This window comes from Spea bombifrons, chromosome 4, assembly GCF_027358695.1.
Source record: "Spea bombifrons isolate aSpeBom1 chromosome 4, aSpeBom1.2.pri, whole genome shotgun sequence".
NCBI lineage: Eukaryota > Metazoa > Chordata > Amphibia > Anura > Pelobatidae > Spea > Spea bombifrons.
Window position 1 is genome coordinate 41,970,694 of NC_071090.1, and position 20,951 is coordinate 41,991,644.

Below are 20,951 nucleotides of genomic sequence, written 5' to 3' on the forward strand. Positions count from 1 at the left end.
ATCATTCCAATGTCTGTTTATTTTCCCTCCCTTTTTTTAAAGTGAGGGACAACTATCTGTAATCATTTTATTACCAGCCTTTCTGTCATGATCCATGGTTTTATAATTTTGTGTCATTATGGGAGAAGTAGGTTGACCACATGTCCCAGAGTGCCCGGGACAGTCCCGCAATGGGACTTTATTTCCCGGGTCCCGGGCAGCCTCAATCCGGGACAATACATTGGTCCGGAATTACAAGTCTTTGTGAAGGTGGTCTCAGCGATTCAGGAGAGACTTCTCAACTCTTCTGATTGCCTGAGAGTTCAGAAGCCTCTCTTCATAGGCTATAAGTCCCTCCTTCACACCAAGCTGCAGCCAGCACCAGGTATGTGGGTTTGTGACTGTGTTTGTCAGTGTGACTGTGTGTGTAATATCTGGTAATAGAGGAGTTATTTCTCTGAATCTGCTCATGCCTGGTAATAGAGGGGTTAACACACTAAATGTACTCATGTCTGTAATGATTGTATGTATATTATAAGTATATTATTAAATCTGAAATCAACATCGTTTCCAATGCTTCCTAATGTTTATTATATAACTGTATATGAATCAGTGTGTGATATATATATATATTGTAAATATATACGTGTGTGTGTGTGTGTGTGTGTGTGTGTGTGTGTGTGTGTGTGTGTGTAATCTCATCCACTTCATAGTGTGTCCCTGGATGGCAGAAATAAAATGTGGTCGCCCTAGGGAGAAGATGCTATGATTTTCTCACATGGTTGATCTGTACCTAACCTTATATCCTAGTTTGTTTTTTTATCTTGTGTTTTGGTTTAATTTTTTCTTATCTTGTCCTTTTTATAACAGTCGGTAATGCTACACAGTGCAGTAGCAGACTGTGCTGTTGTTGGTTTGGAGGATCCATTAAAAGGACATGTTCCTCTTGCGTTGTGTGTTTTACAAAACGGTAAGGAAAATACTTTGTCCTTTTTTTTTTTTTTTTTGCATTCTTCAGAAATATCACAATAAACTAATTTTTCTTTACAATATTACAATTAGGTGTGGACAAAACTACAGAACAACTAGAAAGTGAAATTGTTGCATTGGTTAGAGAACAAATTGGGCCAGTTGCTGCTTTCAGAAACGTGGTCATCGTTAAACAGTTACCCAAGACGCGTTCTGGCAAGATACCTCGCTCTACACTGTCTTCTCTTGTGAATGGCAAACCCTACAAGGTACCCTCAGCTAACCATTTCTTAGATCAGGTGGCTTGAAATGTAGACTTGCCTACACCTGGACATTGGAAACAAACCTATGAGTAAATATTTACCAGCTTTTGGGGAACTACCACTCCCACTTAACCCCTTAAGGACAATAGGGGTTTTTACTCGTAGTATATTGTGGGACAATGGCTCTTTTAACGTTTTTCAGTGTTACTGTTTAGCTGTGATTTTCTTCTCTCTCATTTCATGCTCCCACACATATTATATATTGTTTTTTTCAGGACAAACAGGGCTTTCTTTAGATACCATTCATGTTATCATATCATCTAATTTACTATAAAAAAATGATAAAATATGGGGATTTTTTGTTAAAAAATTACTTTTTCTCACTTTTTAAACAGAAAACTTTTACTCATCTGCAAAAACTAATGAAAAAACCTACTAAATAGATTCTACTATTTGTCCTGAGTTTAGAAATACCCAATGTTTTTATGTTTTTTTGCTTTTTTCTACACATTATGGGGCAATAAGTACAGGTAGCGTTTTGCCATTTCAAAACCTTTTTTTCCAAATCTGGTAATTCTTCCCCCCATGTGCCATTTCGGGTATCTTTGAAGCCGGCCAATGAAATTTACCCCATCAAATCATATATTTTTAAAAACTAGACACCCCAAGGTATTTGAAATGCTGGTATTTTAACCCTTTCAATGCACTAATTTTACCACTACCCTTTGTGAAACTTTATGGTAGTACTTCTTTTTTTATTTTTTTCACACATGTTGTACTTCAGGTATAAATTTATCGCTCCTGGTATATGTCCCTGTCAAACAACACCCCAATATGTGTTCAGTAACATCTCCTGAGCGCAGCCATACCCCCCATGCATGGGTTTGTAGGGTTATTTGGGAGGTAAAAGGCCGCCTTTGTGAGGTGTGTATTTTTTTGCCATTTAGACATCTGCCCCATGTCCCATATTTGGGACATCTTTGAACCCGGCCAATTCAATTTACCCCAATCATATATTTTTTAATACTAGACACCCTATGGGCATTTGTAATGCCAATATTTTAACTCTTTCCATAATGGAATTTTTGTAAAGATAAAAAATTTTAGGACTTGCTTATTAAAAACTTTTTTTTTTTGGTGACAGTGGGGATTTTTACGTTACCATATTTTTTTTGAAACATTTTTTTTTTTTTTACTAGTCACTCTCATTAGTGAGCTGGGCTCCATTGACCTTGCATGGTTGGATGCAGTACCTGCATTCAACCTGCAGGAGGAGCTCGAGAGTTCACAAGAGGGTCTGGATAGACTATTTAACGGCAGCCCGTACATGTACGGGCATTGTCGTTAACCCGTTGCACGGCAACCCCGTACATGTACGGGGATTGTCGTTAAGGGGTTAAAGGCTGCTAAAGCTTAAATGGATTTTAAACATTTCTTTCTGCAGAAGTTTGACTTGACTGCTAAATGTTTGATTAAATAATGGTGATTACGTGAAAAATCTGCATATAACTAGCAATTTGTATTGCACACTTTGTAGCTGTATATTAAAAAGGCATATTTTTTGTCTTCTTACAGATTGGTTCTACCATTGAAGACCCTGATGTATTCAAAACGGTTGAAGGTGCTGTAAAGGCAAAGTTAAAATAAGGCCCAGATCGCTTAAGCCTTGTCAGAAGTATGTCTGTCTACTTTAATTTACAAGACTCCAGGAAATCAATGAGATCCAACTGAAGACACCAGTGAAGTCTATTTTTAGAATGTATATTAATTTTCTCTTTTGAGAAACTATTTTAGAATTAACCTAAACCTTATATTGTTCGGTAGCATTCCTAGTCACAGCTACCTCAAGTTTTCCTAGCATTTGATTACGTTAAACACGGGAGATCAAAAATCTTTTTATTTTTTTTTATTTTTTACTAGTGTTTACAACCTGTTTTTATTGAAACATTATGTTTGTAATGTTACCAACCATGCGTCATTCCACAGAGAATGTTCACTATTAAGTACTCTGCTTTAAAGTATTTTTCGGATGCTCGTAGGTATTTGCAGGTTACGCAGATCCTGCAACTCTAGTACGTCACTCAGCATTTTCAAGGACCAACACAAGTGAGCTTCAAAAAGGTTTACGTTGGCCCTGCATAAAAAAATATTTAGTGGGTAAGCTCAGCCATTTAAAAATGCAAATGCCAGGTTTGGTGTCGGAAAGGTTGAAGTTATCCTTGCAATATTTTTTTTATACATTGGTTTATTCAGGATTGCTGAAGTTTTTTAAAAGCATCATTTATGTCTTCCTTTCTTATGCTTATAATTAAATGTAATGTTTTTTCACACAGAACATTTTTCTTAGGATACTTGCCAGTATCGTGTACTGGCAGCTCGTGTAAAATCCTAAGCAAAAAGTCTTCTGCATTTGTTTCAGTATGGTAAAGTACCATAACATTCATGTCTCCAAATAAAATACTGTGCTGACGTACACATATCAATTGTCTTCTGTTGAGTAATAATTTAAAAAGCACCCATGTATTGATCCAGAATATATATATTCATTTTATTTTGTTGCGGTTTATTTTTGCCAGGGGAAACTTTCCAAATTTGATTATCGTGTTTACGTTACCAAAGTCTCTTGTTCCCTTAAGTTCTTCATCTTTAACAAGTTTCCACAATTTCATAAACTGTGAGGGTAGGCTTCGCCAAGGATTCAGGAAAGGATACAGCTGTTTTTAGATCCTGAATACCTTTCATTATTTGACAATTGGTTTATTGCAGTATTGCAAGTATTATCTGAGTACTCCTATATCATTCTTCATTTAAGTATTTATATAGAATGTAAAGCAGGGTAGCCACTGGTATATAATAAAGTACTATTAATAATTAGAGTGTGGTTGATTTACTTGCATTGCACCTGGGCTCTCTTTTAAACTTATGTATAGTCATTTGGTAAAAATAATGGGTTTATACTCTCCTACAGTGGGGCAAAAAAGTATTTAGTCAGCCACCAATTGTGCAAGTTCTCCCACTTAAAAAGATGAGAGGCCTGTAATTTTCACCATAGGTACACTTCAACTATGAGAGACAGAATGGGGGGAAAGAATACAGGAAATCACATTGTAGGATTTCTAATGAATTCATTGGTAAATTCCTCGGTAAAATAAGTATTTGGTCACCTACAAACAAGCAAGATATCTGGCTCTCACAGACCTGTAACATCCTCTTTAAGAGTCTCCTCTGTCCTCCACTCGTTACTTGTATTAATGGCACCTGTTTGAACTTGTTATCAGTATAAAAGACACCTGTCCACAACCTCAAACAGTCACACTCCAAAATCAACTGTGGGAGCAATTATTTGAAAATGCAAGACATACAGGACCACTGATAATCTCCCTCGATCTGGTGTCAAAATGATCACAAGAACGGTGAGCAAAAATCCCAGAACCACACGGGGGGACCTCGTGAATGACCTGCAGAGAGCTGGGACCAAAGTAACAAAGGCTACCATCAGTAACACACTACGCCGCCAGGGACTCAAATCATGCAGTGCCAGACGTGTCCCCCTGCTTAAGCCAGTACATGTCCGGGCCCGTCTGAAGTTTGCTGGAGAGCATTTGGATGATCCAGAAGAAGATTGGGCAAATGTCATATGGTCAGATGAAACCAAGGTAGAACTTTTTGGTAGAAACTCAACTCGTTGTGTTTGGAGGAGAGAGAGAAAGCTGAGTTGCATCCAAAGAACACCATACTTACGGTGAAGCATGGGGGTGGAAACATCACGCTTTGGGGCTGTTTTTCTGCAAAGGGACCAGAACGACTGATCCGTGTAAAGGAAAGAATGAATGGGGCCATGTATAGTGAGATTTTGAGTGAAAACCTCCTTCCATCAGCAAGGGCATTGAAGATGAAACGTGGCTGGGTCTTTCAGCATGACAATGATCCCAAACACACCGCCCGGGCAACGAAGGAGTGGCTTCGTAAGAAGCGTTTCAAGGTCCTGGAGTGGCCTAGCAAGTCTCCAGATCTCAACCCCATAGAAAACCTTTGGAGGGAGTTGAAAGTCCGTGTTGCCCAGCGACAGCCCCAAAACATCACTCCTGTAGAGGAGATCTGCATGGAGGAATGGTCCAAAATACCAGCAACAGTGTGTGAAAATCTTGTAAAGATTTACAGTAAAATGTTTGACCTCTGTCATTGCCAACAAAGGGTATATAACAAAGTATTGATATGAACTTTTGTTATTGACAAAATACTTATTTTCCACCATAATTTGCAAATAAATTCTTTAAAAATCAGACAATTGTTGTCTCATTCTGTCTCTCATAGTTGAAGTGTACCTATGGTGAAAATTACAGGCCTCTCTCATCTTTGTAAGTGGGAGCACTTGCACAATTGGTGGCTGACTAAATACTTTTTTGCCCCACTCTATAAGAAAATGATTTTCAATGTTGTTGGCTTAACATTTCTTATGTGAAGTCCATAAAAAAATTATGGCACCGTTTCTAGAAGCTTAAACCAACAATTCTTGTGACAGGTGAACATGTTACAGACCCAATATTTGTATTCACTGTGGCTTATTCTGTACAGTACTTTGCTTACTACATTAACTACATTTATTTAGCCATTTATGATTGTGTGTGGTTACCTGGCCTGTTAGGAGGCTTAACACAATCCAAATTTTACCACCAAACAAGGGCAGAAGGTGGTTGTGATTTATGTGCCTCTTAAAAAATGCTTATTCCTGAATTTTTTGACATACACCTTTTCTAAAACTGATGGCTTTCTGTGTTCTAGTTTCCCCGGCACAAGCATAACATTAGCATAAAACGCAATTCAATGAGGCTTTCAGCTGTTGCTCAGCGGTGCCGCTCCAAGTGCTAACTGTGCATACTTTGAAACAGTGCTGTATGAGGTTCAGTGTGTGTATATTGGTGGTGGACGTTGGCATAAAAACCTATTCAGCCCAAACTAGTAGCCTACAACATGTTAAGCTGTATAGGCGCACATTTTGATTGTTACCTTTTCCTTGCAAGTAGCTTGCGTTTCCCAAATCCATGCTTTTGGCCATCTGTATTCAGTTTCTGACTTTCATTAAGTGATGCACAACAGAAAGGAATAATATGACCGTGCGCACCCTTTTTTATAGTTAAACAACTGGCGCAACTATTTTAAAACAAGATTCTAAGGCAGGTTTTGACCAGAAAACAATAGATTTCAAACCCTAGGGTTTGTATTTCCTGGAGGGCTAGCCTGCTATATACCCTTTGTTTCTCCTTCCCATGTTTTGGTAATAAGGCTATTTTCCTCAAAACAATAAATAAAAACAAAACAAAATAGCAGGTTGTGGAATAAAGAAATAAGTCACTAAACAAATGATACTACAGGTTGAGTATCCCTTATCAGAGCCCCCCCCCCAAATACTCACACCTAGGGGTCTGACCTCTCCCCTCTCCACCTCTTTCCCTGCCTCCTCTTCGGCTTCTCTGCCATGACGTTTGTGTGCCTCGCAAGTGGCCAGAGAGTGGGGATAATATATCCTCCTCTCCCACTATGCTTCAACACCAGCACACCAGATTTGTTATCCGAAATGATCCCTTTTCCGAAATACTTCTGGACCCAAGCACTTCGGATAAGGGATACTTAACCTGTAGAATTTCAAAATGTGCCAGTACCTATGCAACTAAAATGAGCAGTGCTGACACTTTTTATGAGGTGAGTTCACGATGTTGGGTCATTAAAATGGATAGTAAGCTTGTTTGAGCAGGGCCCTCCTCAACTGTTGTTTCTGTAAGTCATATTGTTAGCTCCTGTCTACCCATTGTACAGCGCTATGAAATATGATGGCACTATATGATATGTAATAATATATATATATAAATTGTGAGTAGAAAATGTGAGTTAGTTTCACCTTGAATCCATCCCCTGCACAATTTGAGATGGAAAGAAAACACTAAACAGACCTGCAGAGCCTGCTATTTACCAAATGTGTTGAGGAGCAATGATCTTGCTTGGTGAATTAAATCAATCAACCTGGGGGCTAGACTCAAGTGCACCCCCGGGAAAAGAAAAAATGTTGGTGCGCTAAGTTAGTCTCAGGCTCAAATAATACAAATGTGTAAAATGAGGCCTACCGAACAGTGTGAGGATGCTGCAAATACAGTGAATTGGCTGTACAATGAATACAAAAAACAAAAACTGTCTGCACTTCTCACACTAATAAAGTTGGCAACAAATATATAAACATAATATAAATGAGAGGTTTTGGTTATATGAATTGGCCAAAGAATAATTAAGCTCACCCGCCACGTCAAGGCACACTCTCAATAGGGTGAGAACCTACTCTCACCTCCTACATAGTGGGCACACAAAGCAGTTTATACTGCTACCAAAACCTCTCATTGCTCTCTTGCTCAGGGTGGGTTAACATTTTATACAAAATACCCTATAGGAAGAACTGTTAACTCATCCCTGTTTGAAGTGGGATGAGAGGTTTAAATAAATAACATGCCCATAACGTGTATCTCCTCATCCCTCCATCTCTGCTCGATGGGATGAAGGGGCTATTTTAAAAATGGATTATAATATAAAAGTTTTACCTTTTACTTGCCTCTAAGTCACCCAGCTGTGGGGGGATGAGGCCCATTCAAACACCCCTTGAGGTTAATCCATACCCCTGGCACTCCAAGGATGGAGAACCTGTGGGAAATGTCCTTACCTTTTCAGTATCCATCACCTCCTCATTTTTGGCTCTGTAAAAATCACACAAAGAAATAAGAAAAAAGATGCCTGACAAAGAAAAAGGAAAAAAATCAATGGCAAAAAAAAACCCCAACAAACTAAAATGAATTCCACACCTACTGGCAGTGGATAGAAAAAATGGCCACTGGTTGTATGGTGAATATATAAATATACAAAAGCGGAATCACACCCTAAAAACTGCTGTTATAATGACCAATATGTACATACAACAAAGCAAGTTTTCAGCTCTTGCCAAATCCAAGAGATCTATATATTTGTAATATTGGTATATTGGTAAATATTAGATAAATATTTGTGGCTATATATTGCTATATGTCATATATACACACACACACACACTCTCTCTCAAGTGATTGCATTACATTATCCCTCCCCTTGTGGCTACTGGTGCATGTAAGTATGTTTACAGACATAGACACACACACACAGACACACACACACAGACACACACACACACACACCTGTGCAACTAGTGACTCATTCAGGATGTTGTGAATGCAGCGTGTAGTGATGAGGAGATACTTAAGCCTATACCGCCAAGGTGTGCACAAATGGGGTTTAATGGTGGTCCTGGAGACCCTCATACTGTCACTTGAAACTTACAACACTTGGATTCTTATTGAAAAAAAAAATAATTCCTTTTGTTCTGTGAATGCCTAAAGGTCAGTAAGGGGCATCACACCTATGCCCACAGCTATGTTGAGGCAACGCACCAAAAATCATGCACATAATAGCTGCAACAAAAAAATATTTTAACAATAATGCTGCTAATTTTTACATAAATTATAAAATCAGATTCTCAAACAGTGCATTTCTAGACATTTGTAAGAATTGCATTGGAGAGCTATATTACTGAGAAAGGCAAACCTCGAGCTCCCTCTGGTGGCTAGTTTATATAACATCCTTTAGCAATGTAAAGTTAGATTTTATATACATCGAGGATCTTTATAAAATCCAAATGCACCAACATGTTTTGTTTCCCTTTTTATTGACAATGGCAGGAAAAAAAACAGTTTTCACCATAAACTTTCAACTTCATTGATTAAAAATGAAAATTGACAATAAAAGAAAGGCTTATGTACGTGCAATCTTGTCAAATGAGTAGGTAAAGTATAAAACCAAAAGAAATCAAAAACAAAAGATAAAAGCATTTTGTAAGCTGAATTCAAGCAGCGGGAAGTTAGCAAACAGTATTTATGCCTATTTCAAAACCCTTCATTAAATAATAAGCAACAATTGTAACAACAAATAAAGCCACAACAGGTATTTTAGGTTTTATTTATATATGTGTGTATGATTATATAAAGTGGATATAAAAAGTCTACACACCCCTGTTAAAATGCCAGGTTCTTGTAATGTTAAAGAACGAGACAAAGATAAATCATGTCAGAGCTTTTTGCATCTTTAATGTGACCTATAACGTGAACAATTCAATTGCAAAACAAGCTGAAATCTTTGAGGGGGGAAAAAATCTCACAATAACCTGGTTGCGTAAGTGTGCACACCCTTAAACTAATACTTTGTTGAAGCACCTTTTGATTTTATTACAGCAATCAATCTTTTTGGGTAGGAGTCTATTAGCATGGCACCTCTTGATGTGGTAATATTTGCCCACTATTCTTTGCAAAAGTGCTCCAAATCTGCCAGATTGCGAGGACATCTCCTGTGCACAGCCCTCTTCAGATCACCCCACAGATGTTCAACTGGATTCAGGCCTGGGCTCTGGCTGGGCCATTCCAAAAGTTAATCTTCTTCTGGTGAAGCCATGCTTTTGTGGATTTGGATGTGTGCTTTGGGTCGTTCTCATGCTGAAAGGTGAACTTCCTCTTCAGCTTCCTAACGGACGCCTAAAGGTCTTGTGCCAAAATTGCCTGGTATTTGGAACTGTTCATAATTCCTTCCACCCTGACTAAGGCCCTGGTTCCAGCAGAAGAAAACAGCCCCAAAGCATGATGCTGCCACCACCATGCTTCACTGTGGGCATGGTGTTCTTTGGGTGATGTGCGGTGTTGTTTTTGCTCCAAACATACCTTTTGGAATTATGGCCAAAGTTTAACCTTGGTTTCCTCAGACCATAACACATTTTCCCACGTGCTTTTGGGGGACTTGATGTTTGTTTTTGCAAACGTCAGCCGGGCTTGGATGTTTTTCTTTGTAAGAAAAGGCTTCTGTCTTGCCACCCTACCCCATAGCCAATTCATATGAAGAATACGGGAGAGTGTTATCACATGTAGCACACAGCCAGTACTTGCCAGAAATTCCTGCAGTTCCTTTAATATTGCAGTAGGCCTCTTGTAAGCCTCCCTGACCAGTTTTCTTCTTGCCTTTTCATCAATTTTGGAGAGACATCCAGTTCTTGGTAATGTCTCTGTTGTGCCATATTTTCTCCACTTAAAGATGTCTTCACTGTGTTCCATGGTATATCTAATGCTTTGGATATCCTTTTGTACCCTTCTCCTGACTGATATCTTTCAACAATGACATCCCTCTGATGCTTTGGAAGCTCTCTGCGGACCATGGCTTCTGCTCTGAGATGCAACTAAGCAAATGTCAGGTAAATCCTACCAGAACAGCTGAACTTTATTTGTGATTAATCAGAGTCACTTTAAATGATGGCAGGTGTGTAATGACTTCTATTTTACATGAGCTTGAATGTGATTGGTCAATTCTGAACACAGAATTCTGCAATTGAACTGTTCACATTATAGGTCACATTAAAGGTGCAAAAAGTTCTGGCATGATTTATCTTTGTCTCATTCTTTAACATCACAAGAACCTGGCATTTTAACAGGGGTGTGTAGACTTTTTATATCCACTGTATATACTATAATATCAAACATTCTTTTTTGTGTATTCCTTTCATATATTACATCGCAAAGATGTCTCAAACATTGCCAACATGGCCAACAGCATCAGATATAAAATGTTCTAAAGCTCAGTTACTCTGGATAGAGGAACGGGGGTTATTTTGGACGTGAGGAACTATTTCCCTGTTGGATTACATTTTCCAACAAGTGCTGGTGTCAGAACGTGTAAGAGAGAATGCAAAAACAAAATTAAAAAAATGGTTCTCTGTAAAGCAAAGTTTTCTTGGTCCACAAGGTTATAGAATTTAATGATTTTTATTTTACAAAGATTGTTTTGCTTGCTGTGATTGCTGTCGATGTATGTAAACAGTTCATTATTTAAAGAGCCATCACAGTGCTTCTCTGAAATAGTTTTACAATGTATCTGGTTAGTTTAAATGTCCGTTCAAGCTTCCATTTCCAGATCACACCATTACTATACACAACCAGAGGCCAAGTGGTAAACATAGTACAAACATTTCAAAGCGCCTAATTTTGCTAAACATACTAGTTTGACTGTTACAATCCAGAAAACTGTAAAAACAGTGAAATGGAAAGGTACAAACATTACCAACACCTACTGTCAGAACTCCCAACACAGACTCGATGAACTTTCGGCTTTTATATTTTCTTTTTTTTTTTTTAATAAAAATCATATTTATAACCATTTACACATCGTTAAATAAATGACTTACACTTCATAAAATAAATACACATTAAATACTTAAATATTTCTAGTATATTACAGGAAAACATGAAACGGAACATAAAAATGATTGATCCATATCATTTGGCTGTTCATACTTGGAACTTTAACTGTGAAAGGAAGCCGTTGATACCGATATTAGTAGTTTGATCTCTTGCTTTTTAAGCTAACTATATGTTAATGTAGTACACAAAAATAGTTTCACATTTTTGTTTTGTAAATCAGTGCTCATTCTGCCCTCCTGGGCATCTTCGAGGTGTTCTCACACTGCAGCTTCGCTAGGTAGTGCACTTCAGGTAGATAAGATGACACACCTAGAGGAACATGGGGAGAAATTAGCTGGAGCGCTGTACAGCATTTAAAAAATTACCATGTAGAGCAACTGATCCAAATCTTACTCCAAAGTTGTAATCATTATTTAGCTAGGTATTCTAGACTAAAATTCAAGTTGAAATATGCTCAACCAAGCAAATGCTTTAGTTGCTGCAATAAACATGTAAAAAAACAAATAAGCGATACAGTCGTGCAAGTGGGAGCAATTAAATGAAGATACACACAGCAACTCAATGCTTCGTTCCTGTTGAGTGTTGTCAACATGAGTATGTCCGAACTGTTGAGCTGTCCAACCTTTGCATTCCTGAAGGTGCCACTCCTGGGTAAAAGGCAGAAATCAGTTTAGTGGGGGATTCACACTTCATAATGCACATATATAGCTCCCCCCCATACAGATGGCTAGCATGAACCATGGGATAAGACAATTTCCGTTTTAATAAACATTTTCCTTCAAGGTCAACTGTGGTCCATCTATGCTGAACATGACTAGCTCTGCTTTAGAAATAATGTTTTGTCCAACACATAATCACAAAATCTTAGGCCACACTTTATATGGTTTAGGAGGCCTCAGTATGAGAAAGAGAATTAGCTGCGGTATAATGTTAAATATATTGTCATGCAACCTGGCCAAACACATCTATAAGTACTTTATTCCCCTGATGGTGGTCCTGGACCAGGGGACACTGAAGGAATATGCAGACCACTTTGCAAACAAATGAAGTCATCTTGCTGCGCGTCTCCTCTCCTTGTCCTCCCTCATTACCCCAACCAGTCAACCCGATCCAACCTACTCACTTGCAAAATAATGATTATAACAGCTGAAGATGGAAATTGGGTTTGGATGTAGTTTTAATGTGTCCTGTATAAACTAATTATAGTAGACACAGCATATAAACAATGTACTGATGCCATTCTAGTGGACTGATACATAGCAAACTGTCTAAACTATGGCAAAGGATGATCAGCACCATTATTAATCTAGCATTGCTGGAGAAACCTGTATATAATAACACCTTTATCTGTATCCCATGTCTTTTGTATACAATATAATACGGCTCTCAGTATAATGTTTTCAGGCTACAAAAATAGCTAAGAAAATAAAGCTGTACCATCTGTTGTCATTTTTCGCGAGTGCCCGGATGTTGTTGTTAATCTGAATCCCGCTGGCAGGGTTTCAGAAGAACCGGGCATCATGCTGATTCCATGGACTTCACGTGGTGGAAACTGCCTCCTCCAAGAGGGCCCACGTCTAAAATTTTTGTCATCAGTCTAGAAACAGAATATTAAACAGACATATTTCTGCTATATGAATTTGTAGGATTTGTATATTCTTAATGCAAACTGCAAAAGGAAGTGAATGAATGATGGAAACATTACAAAAACAAAGTACGTTTATAGCTGAAGTCAAAATGTATGCAAATGGAGGGTATTGTTTAAAACATTCTTCCTGTATAAATACCGAGGCAAATATCATTATTTAGGAAAAGGAAGTATCAAACTCATTAACGGCTCCAAAGATTCCAGAGACTCTGTATATTTTGGGTTGAACACACAGGCTTTAACAAATTCCAACTATTTTGATTCAGATACCCTCAATCTAGTGGGTGAAGTACAAGTTTCACCCAGTACCTCTCATGTGCTACGTATGGTATATTTTTGTTATCATGACGATGGAGGTTACTTGTATCACATTCATAACAGTTTAAGAAAGCGCAAACATATGATAGGATATGCAGTAACTACTAACTAGTTATTTCACAGTGCAACTTTATTCGGTTGTGAGTGGCTGTGAGCTGTTATACAGCACAGAAAATGGGAGAAGTTTAACAGGTATTTAATATGTAAAAAAAAAAAGCTTTACCTCATCAAGACGTCTTTCAGTTCCCAGTGCCAATAAATTATTGTACTCTCTCTCTAGGATTTGTCTTGCCTGAAATGTTGACAGAGATAGAAGTATGATAAATGTATAGTGAGAGGCCGATGGAACATTTTTCTAGATGGTTGTAGATGCATACATATATCGTGCCCCATAAATATGCACCACTTGTGCCTGAGCTTTCCTCTCAGGATCACAGATCCAAGATGAATTCATGAATTAAAGTTTAAGATGTATTATCAACACGTTGATGTATTTTGTTTTTAATTAATACAATTAGTGGGGTGACCTACCTGAGTATTTTGTGTTGGAATCTGTAGCAACAGAGCCAAACTTGTGTAGTCAAAGTTATCATCCAGTGCTATAAGGGACCCATGTACACCACTTTCTAAAATATTGTTTGCATAATCTCTGAGACCTATTGTTTGTATCCAGCGAATCACGCGGTCGTTACTCCACACCAACACATCTGGAAAATAACAATGACACTTCAATAAAATGACATTAGCCATTATTGGGGAATGTCAGCTGTTGTTGAACTAGAAATTTACGTCAGCCAAAAGAAGAATACATGATTGGAAGGACCCAGGCCAATATCTACCACAAAGTTCCCCTGCGCAGTGAGACATGTTTTAGCCTGTGAGTGCATCATCAGCAAGGCATTTTCAGTAATGTCTAAGCACAGTGAGCAACACAATCCACATCAATTTGCTGGTTTGCTGGTTGCTTTGCTATACACTGCTTTGTTAAATAATGTGAAACCAAATGGTTTAACGCAGTAGATCGCTGATTTCACTTTATGTTGCTGCTGACTAGAAAAGATCAAGAGTAAAATCAAATACAATAAATTAAAGAAAATAAGTAAATAAAGATGGCATCCTAATATTTTATTTAACATTCCAATTATTACACATTCTAAAATCAACTGTTTCTTTAACAAATATTGAGAATAATTGTTTACCTTTTATTTCATGTTGGCTGACTTCTCTTCTTCGCTCTAGCTCTTTTCTGTCATAATTTAACTTTTTTAAACACATTATTCCATACTGCAAACTTGTTCTACAAACGAAACATAATAACAAAAAGTTGTGGAAGTATGATGAGCAAATAATAGCTGCGCCATAGACACATATTTGGGAGGATTTTAAAACAAATAAAAATATTTCTTCACCCCCACATTACAGTTTCAAGGAAGTCATCAAAGACGGTACCATTCAGGTAACATCCATACGAGGCATTTACGCTAAACGTGATGAGTCATTTCACAAGTACTCCCAGTGTTTGACTGTGAAGAAGCAACTATATCCAACTATATTCAGATGTATGGTATGTAAGTAGAAATCCTTGGGACATACATACACGTTATCATGTTTCCTATTAACTATGAGAACTCAGCATGGTTTTGTGGAGTGTAAGTAGTTGGTACAGATTCTGCTGATACATAGCATCCAAGATGAAACGCGGAAAAATATCACTCGGCATAAATCTGCAGAGTAGCACCTTTCTTGCTGAATGTGTGTTCCTGCAAGCTTTTCATCATCTAACCATCATTAAAACTCGAGTCTTCAATGTGCAATTACTTTTTATGTTGTCTTATATAAGCAGATGGACACCCTACTGTGTTATCTGGCAGTCCACTGATATACAGACTGAGTTACTGAGTCCCTAAACTGGGATATCTCAGGATAGATGACCATTGGTGAGATGGCCCTGCATAATTCACATGACTTTCAAGAAACTTCCTCCAATTAGTATGCATTATACAGGGCCAGCTTTTTGCAGGAGAAGCACACTGGGGTTAGTGCCAGTGGTAACGCCAGGTAAAGTTTAATGTTGAAATGCAAACTCCCGGTTCCGTGAACCTGTCAGAAGGAAACAATTGTTTCCTACAACGTAACCAACCCATAAGCGACTACGCAAGCCAAGTGATCATTTATGTTGTGAGCAGCATTGTAAAGCAGTCATTTAGCTCCAGGGGTTGACATATGTATGTTTATGCAATCATGTAAATCAAGCAGCCAGACTTCTGTTATACATCATCATAGAATACTAAAGTATCTGTGTAAATAAAATCAATGAGCAGATATGCGAAACATATTACTCGCAAAATAAGCTGTTGTGTACCATTTCAATCTGCGTTGGAAATATTTTGCATTGGCACATAGATACAGTACTGTGGCTGCAGAGTGTGTAGCTCCTGAAGACTAGTGTGATGCCTAACACGCATACAAACATATAATTCAACTGTGATAAGAACCATCTAATCTGTCCATTTTTGTCCTTAAGTGCTCTGTGGTCTAGTCTGAGCCTTATGCCTATCCCATGCATGTTTAAACGCCATTTGGTGCTACTCCAAGACCAGTCTGTTCGTTGTAGATCACAAATCTGGAACATATAGTTAACGCCAAATTTAATTTGCATCAGCAATAAATTGTTTTATTATTACATAAACTGACAAATGTAGTTAATCCCAGGTGTGTTGGATAATGCGGTACGGCTCTCATAAAGTATGATAACACAACAGCTGCGAGAACACAAGCTTCAATCATGCTCTACAGCACAAAGACAAGGAGCTATATGTTTGCCATGTTGAGTAGGAATTCAGGAGGGAAAAGCTCAGAGCTTGCGCTGGTAGAATACATTTATACCACCACAGCCAAAAAGCAACAAGCTTATTCAGAGAGGACCTGACAGAAAACATGATGAATATTTGTCACACCATTATTCTATCAAAAATATTCCCAAATTCAGAATCATTTGACTTGGCAAATAAAACATTATGTCATTCATTCTGATAACCAAAATAGGGTGGTGAAATCATTGTATTAAATTAAAATATTTGTTTTTGTTAGTTTCTTTCTCACTTGACTTTGTCTATGTTAGATCTACTAATGCCTGTGAATATGCTCCCAACATTTTGCTTGCATGTACAGTACACCTGGCAGGCAGGAGTTGTAGGTAAACAAATTATAGCAAACACATAACAATATTAAAACATGTATTGTGTTGTTTATACTTTATGGTAGTTGACAGTAGACATACCGATGAAAGCTATCCACCATTTTTAAGTGCACTCTGAGGTCTTTCTTTGTTAGATGGTCCAACATTCTTGCATCTACCAGGCATTCCATGAAGTAACTTCGATATTGAGGTAAACCCAAGCTAGGCAGCCATTCATTGCCAATCCATTCATGGTTCATGTCGCCATAGGCCAATGTCTACAAAAATGTAAGTTTAGTGACATATTACACCTGACAACACACCCAGCATTTTTTACATAACCTAATTTATAAATGTACGGCTGTACTGATTTATGTTGAGAATGAAATAAATATAGTAGATGTCTGGCTTAATGCCACTGTTTGTCCCTCATGCATGTCATCAAACAGTAAGTGACTTTGAGTCATGTTAGTGCATGTAATTTAAACAGAAAGTTCATGATAATTTCATGAGTCAGAAGTTTAAGAGAACTTGTTGTTCTTTTAGAGCCTTGAATTATACATAGAATCAAGACTGGTCCAACCATTAGGCAAACCTGAGCTGGTAAAGACTACTACCCGTTTTCTACTCTCTTCCCAAGCAACGGGGCACTGAAGACATACTGCTGATGGGGATATTCAGTAACAGTGATTAAAGGTAATTAAAGAACTAAACTGAAAAAAAGCCATAATAGCCTGGACTCAACACAACAAAAATAAATAATGCATTAAAATCGCCTAATTAACTAAAACGTATAGCTAGAAATCCCATATCCCCCAAAAAGTGATTACATGCTTACGAGTTAGCCTTAATTAATATATTATGCTTCAGAAAAAGAAGGCAAAAGGTCACACATGGATTTCTACAATATGGAAATATTGTATTCCGACAGCTAGCCCGCAATATCAGAATACTGTCTGTGACTTGTTTATATGTATTATACCAGACCCACAGGTGTATACAGGGCCGGCCCGACAATGGAGCCGAGTGGGGCAACCGCTCCAAGCGGCACTTTTGAAGTGCCGCCCCAAGCCCCTTTTTTTTTTTTTTTAAAGTGAAAGAGAGAGAAAGGGGCACCGAGTGGTCAGTACCTGCTCGGCGCCCCTCTCTCTCTCCTCTGCGGCGAGTCTCCCTGTTCCCGCCGCAGGACTGCTGAAAGGTAAGTACGGGGGGAAGGAAGGGTAGATAAGGGGGGGGATTTTGCCTTGGGCCGGCCCTGGGGTATATAATACGTTATTACCTATATCTGCCTCAAACTGTAGATAGGTAATCATTTCACACCCAATCGCTTAAAAGGAGGTGCATATTATCCTATTGGCACACAGAATGCTCAATAAGGGTGGTATTTAACGTAAAATACAACTTTTGCTCAGTTTAAAAGTTTAATCCTAAAATCAAAATGACTTAGATTAGTGAATGTAATTAAAGCTGTACATTGCACTCGAGTGTTATTAAATCTGGATCTGATTTAACACATCATATTCTTTAATTGTATTATTGCCATGAGTTTATCTGGCAGTAACCTTAAAACCAAACACTAATTACAGGCATATTACAAAATGAATGCATGAATTTTCAGCTATTACGTTATTCTGTTTGCTTTCAGTACTGTAAAGCTTTCTCAGGGGGACATGTAATGAGGACAGTTCTTAAGCGTCATCTGGTTTTGCTTCATTTGAATTATGCACTGCATCTTAACAAGCAACTGTGCAAATTGGCAAATCCCAAGTAAGCAGGTTACTCAAGACTCTCAAACTCCAACTCAAAAGTAAACACATATCAATTTAAGTAAAACTCATGCAAAAAGCCAACTGCTCAAATGTGTCAGTCGCAGAGCCAACAAGCCTTTTACAGTTCATGTGTGTAACATATTTAGTCATAGACTTAACCGTGTGCAAGCTATTAACTCTGCATATTACATAGAGAGATATGTGGATAGTGAATTATAGTAAGATGTAGACTTGGGCACCAGGGAGGTCTTCGTGTTTGTCTTCAGCAAAAAAAACAACTTTGTATTCCGCAAATATTCGCCTGTTCCTGTCTTCTCTTCGGGCGAATATTCGTGGACATTCTTCGTGTTCGTTTTTTCTTTGTTTTTTCCAGTTTTGTATAAGGGGTTAATACGGGGTTAATGCGTACCGCAGCAGCTCTGGCGCCAGGAGTTTAAATGTCCGTATGAGCAAGTCTATTGGTCGCCAACAGGGGGGTCGTCTGCCATCAATCCAAGGTTGATGGCAGACGAGCCCCCTGATGGCGACCAATAGAGTCGCTCATACAGACTTTTAAAATCCCAATGCAACAACTTGTCCGGCAGGGAGACCAGTGGTGTCCCTGCTCTATTAGTTAAATGTCCGTAACAACGACTTTGTTGAAGACGAAGACGATCACGAAGATCTTCGTGGCGTGTGTCTTCGTGTTCGTCTACGTTTTACCACCGCTCTCTTCTTCGTGTCTTCGGAACGAACACGAAAACGCACTCTTCGTGTTCGTTTTCATGGTCGCCCGAAGATGAATGCACAAGTCTAGTAAGATGTCCTAGTACGATCACTAGTAATGTATGACAGCTCTTTGGAGAGGTTTGTCCTACAGGATTCATAGAGTCTTAGCTAAGACCAGTGGATATGACAGTAGAAGACCTGCCATGTTTGTGATACTGGTAACGGAAACATATACATGGGTGTATTCAACGCACAATTTCTGTGAAAATAAACAGGTATTATGGATCAGAAAAAAATTCCATACCTGTGCCCAGCTTCCTTCTTCTGACTCCTTCCGTGCCAAATAGCCATTAGGTAGCGTGAATCCACAGAGAAAAAGACAATTTAAACAATATGAAATTACCATTGTACATCACTGTAGAACATTTAAGTTTAGGACCAAATGGCCTAAAATGTGTTAAATGCCAATATTTGCTGTAATTACTAGTGGCTGGATTTTGTGTGCTGTCCAGTTTAAGTAGGAAGTTCATACATGTTTAACTGCAAGAGCAGTGCAACCTTAGCATGTTTAGAATATGTGGATATTTGTATGACAACACTAGTGTTTGAAAGAAAAAAAAAGTTACTTATTACTAATTTAGTAGCTTGGCCCATACAAAAAAGTTTTAAAAATTATAGCTGTAGGTAGTTTGGCTCTAGAAATCTCCAGCACAGTATCTTGGAATCTGTATGGTGCATACAAATAACAAGTTTAAAATGGATGTGAAAAGTTAAAAAATACAAACAATATTAGAAATGTAAAAATATGGGTTTGGTTTGGTAAATGGTGAATTGTAGTGAGATAAATCAGAAAGAAGATATATTTCAACAATGTCACACAATCCTGGAGAGTTTCTCCTGCAGGAAAGTAGATGGCCCTGCATAATGCATTGTGACATCGGTGGGTGAGGTCTTCTTCTCAATTAACTGCAAATTTCACAGGGCTAGCACAACATCAAAAGTGGGGGACTTTTATATTACACAGGCAAACTAGTGAAAATAAAGGTTTATCTGTTTAGTGAATAAGCCTCTAGCGTACTTATTTATCAATCTCCTGAGTGTTTCTGTTTAAACGTCTTTCTTTGTATTGGTTGCCGTGCATGCAAGGTATCAAACCCCTGTGCTTTATGTTAATTGTATTATACCCAAATGAAAGCCTCTCATTTGCACTATGAAATATGTTGTTATCGTTCACCCATTTGCATGCAAGAAATAGCACAAGAGAACAGGAATCGAGGACTAACCGTTTTGGCAGGAGCTGAAAGAGTCTCCATTTCCTCGTGGGTCAACCAGACATTACCTGATGGCTAATTAAAGGGTCCACGGGAGAGCAGGTGAGATCCACATTAGGCAAGCAGCATTAAAGAACAAAGTCAGCATCACTGTAAGTTAACAGTGTGACAGCATCACCATTAGCAAATATACATTCTACACCCCAGTCTCAGGTTCCCTAGCACCTGCAACAATCTTTCAAAGGGAACACATCCTGGTTTTCATATTTTATAACTTAGATTAATGAGTACACATCTGGTAACTATGGGCAAAAAAGCACATACTGTTAAAATGTATAAATGCAACAGTGAAATTCACATAGGTTGGCTTACTTCTAATTGTTATGGTATCGTAAATGCTGATGTGATATGTAAAAAGAAAGCCACATAAAGATTTTTGTGCTTCCTCGATTCATTGCATCGTGAAAATGATCTCTACATTATGCTAACTCAAAGCTAAAGAACAAATAATATATGCTACTTTTGTCCTGGTGAGTAGGGACCA

General features: G+C 38.2%; 2 protein-coding genes across 4 annotated transcripts in view; one reads left to right on the forward strand and one right to left on the reverse strand.

Moving 5' to 3' along the window:
* Positions 1–3,684, forward strand: part of ACSS3 (acyl-CoA synthetase short chain family member 3) — a 34,193-nt gene extending 30,509 nt beyond the window's left edge. For both annotated transcript variants that reach the window (XM_053464960.1, XM_053464961.1), the window contains exons 15-17: positions 850–949; positions 1,042–1,217; positions 2,787–3,684. In XM_053464960.1, coding sequence (XP_053320935.1) covers positions 850–949; positions 1,042–1,217; positions 2,787–2,858 — 348 coding nt within the window. In that variant the 3' untranslated portion in view covers positions 2,859–3,684. The remainder of the gene's footprint in view (positions 1–849; positions 950–1,041; positions 1,218–2,786) is intronic.
* A 7,359-nt stretch (positions 3,685–11,043) lies between these two features.
* PPFIA2 (PTPRF interacting protein alpha 2) overlaps positions 11,044–20,951 on the reverse strand; it is a 101,653-nt gene continuing 91,745 nt past the window's right edge. For both annotated transcript variants that reach the window (XM_053464959.1, XM_053464958.1), the window contains exons 24-32: positions 20,420–20,482; positions 19,441–19,467; positions 16,762–16,937; positions 14,681–14,778; positions 14,013–14,188; positions 13,705–13,773; positions 12,953–13,112; positions 12,068–12,162; positions 11,044–11,824 (exon numbers count right to left, since the gene is read on the reverse strand). In XM_053464959.1, coding sequence (XP_053320934.1) covers positions 12,101–12,162; positions 12,953–13,112; positions 13,705–13,773; positions 14,013–14,188; positions 14,681–14,778; positions 16,762–16,937; positions 19,441–19,467; positions 20,420–20,482 — 831 coding nt within the window. In that variant the 3' untranslated portion in view covers positions 11,044–11,824; positions 12,068–12,100. The remainder of the gene's footprint in view (positions 11,825–12,067; positions 12,163–12,952; positions 13,113–13,704; positions 13,774–14,012; positions 14,189–14,680; positions 14,779–16,761; positions 16,938–19,440; positions 19,468–20,419; positions 20,483–20,951) is intronic.